At 37.3% G+C, this 1,991-nt stretch overlaps 1 protein-coding gene across 4 annotated transcripts in view; it reads right to left on the bottom strand.

The window, feature by feature from the left end:
* LOC118735560 overlaps positions 1–1,991 on the bottom strand; it is a 36,577-nt gene that overhangs the window by 15,341 nt on the left and 19,245 nt on the right. For all 4 annotated transcript variants that reach the window (XM_036465373.1, XM_036465388.1, XM_036465379.1 and 1 more), the window contains 3 exons: positions 1,325–1,735; positions 634–750; positions 398–578 (listed from right to left, as the gene is read on the bottom strand). In XM_036465373.1, coding sequence (XP_036321266.1) covers positions 398–578; positions 634–750; positions 1,325–1,719 — 693 coding nt within the window. In that variant the 5' untranslated portion in view covers positions 1,720–1,735. The remainder of the gene's footprint in view (positions 1–397; positions 579–633; positions 751–1,324; positions 1,736–1,991) is intronic.

Here is a 1,991-nt window from a genome sequence, read left to right as displayed (position 1 = left end):
GCCTTTCGACATAAGCTACTATTCCATATGAATACAGATACATATATATATATATATATATATATATATATACATATATATATTCCTTTTGCTTAGGTGCAAACTGCTTAATAATCAAAGTGCTGGCAGAGATTTGAACAGTTGGTACAAAAGTATTTTTGATGTTGAAATTTACACTTAAAATCGGTAAATTGTACTTTTGTACTTTTTAAAACTAATTGTACTGAAAACAATTACAATTGTTATTGGAATATCAACACTGCTACTAGTTGTTCATTAAAAACAAAAAGGACAAAAGAACTGAATCCCTGGAATGAAGTAGAAAGCCCAACTCTACCTCTACCTACTCTACAATCAAGAGGCACAGCTATATACATACATGTGCATTTACGAGTACCTTGTTCATGCTAGGCCCACCATCTGTGACGAAACGAACTATCACTGGTCGTTCACTACCCGCAACAAAGCCAAATCCCAGGGTAGGACTGCGTTGAAGAATGACCATTCTAGGCTCTGGTGGATTCTCGTCCCACCGAACACTTTCAGGTGCCTCATATGTTGATGTTTTATTTAAATGGCTGGAAGTGAGTACAGAATAATTAATTTAAAGATCACACTAGTTCATATACTCACTTTATATAATACGATCGTCCTTTCGAATCAACTGCTCTTTCCCAACCATATGGCAGCTCCTCATTCTTGCCCCAATCTTCACAGGAGGGCAACCAGCCGGAGGTTTGTGCAATATGACTAGTATTAAATATGGTAACAAAAATGAATCTGATTTATGTATCAAAGAATGTGTTTCAATTAAATACATATGGACATACTCATACATATATATGTAAGTAGATCTAAATTTATTGCATGGTATGTATGTATGTATGTATGTAAAACCTCGTACATATTTTGACTTGTAAAGAGAAATTCCAAGTTTAATGAAGTAGACAATGTTGTCTTTCGAGGCAGTTATTTGACCACTGTTCTATTTCATATTGCCCTCAACGAATTCATTCATGTACAACCAATTAAACAATTAGTGAATATATGTAGTTAAGCATAATATGCAGTTCGTTGCGCGGTAAACAGCCCCTATACTGCGCTAATTTCTGGCGGATAGTAGTCGCCCCTCCACAAATTTGGGGTTACTGTTTATATTAGTTTCCGTGACTCAATAATTACATGCCGTTCATATCATTTAACTTTACATATTTAGTTGCTGCTCATACATCCATATGCACATAAATATTTGTAAATAATGTGTATGTAGATGATAACAAATGCACATATGATTTTTTTGAGATCACCTACATTCTATACTTACTTGCAGTAATATAGTCTACCCTCTTTAGCCACGTGTACGGTCCAGTTCTCCTTGAGTTTTTCCTGTAATGCTTGTAGGTGTCGCTCGACTTCTTCCCAAGTTCCCGCACTATCCAAAACTGGCGTAGCTGCATCTGTACTGTTTAATACTGGTGGAAGACTGGGAGCGCACACAGCATGCACGGTGCAAGTGGCCCTGTTTTCACATTGGTTACAGGGTGCTGAGGAATGTTTGCCCGCCTCTGCGTTTGTTGACTCTATAGTTGTTGGCCCACTGTCAGTAGCTCCTGTCGCAGCTACTGGCTGCACGTTTTCTGACTTATTTATGACGTTCGTGGTCAGGAGAGGAGATGATATTCTTGTCAAGGTGTTTGAGCGCCCCGAAGGCAACAACATTGTTAATGGTCATTCGCTATAATAGGATAAACACATTTAATAGATAAAGGGTTTATAAAGCAATTGAAGGTAGTCGAAATTGCATAAATTAAAAATAATTTCGAACTGTTACAATTGAAATACAATACACACTTATTCACATAAAGCACTTGCTGACAAAACTAACGGAACATTTCCTCGAACCGGTTTTTTCTCTCAATCGGATGTAGAATTTTGTATAATTGTAGCCGTCATCGATTCGCCATCAGTTAGCAAGTGGCGAAACGAACGAA

This window comes from Rhagoletis pomonella, unplaced genomic scaffold (genome assembly GCF_013731165.1).
Source record: "Rhagoletis pomonella isolate Grant_MI unplaced genomic scaffold, Rhpom_1.0 Rhpom_scaffold_00001, whole genome shotgun sequence".
Classification (NCBI taxonomy): Eukaryota; Metazoa; Arthropoda; class Insecta; order Diptera; family Tephritidae; genus Rhagoletis; species Rhagoletis pomonella.
The sequence above is the reverse complement of the archived record's forward strand: the minus strand, read 5'-3'. Positions and strand labels throughout refer to the sequence as shown.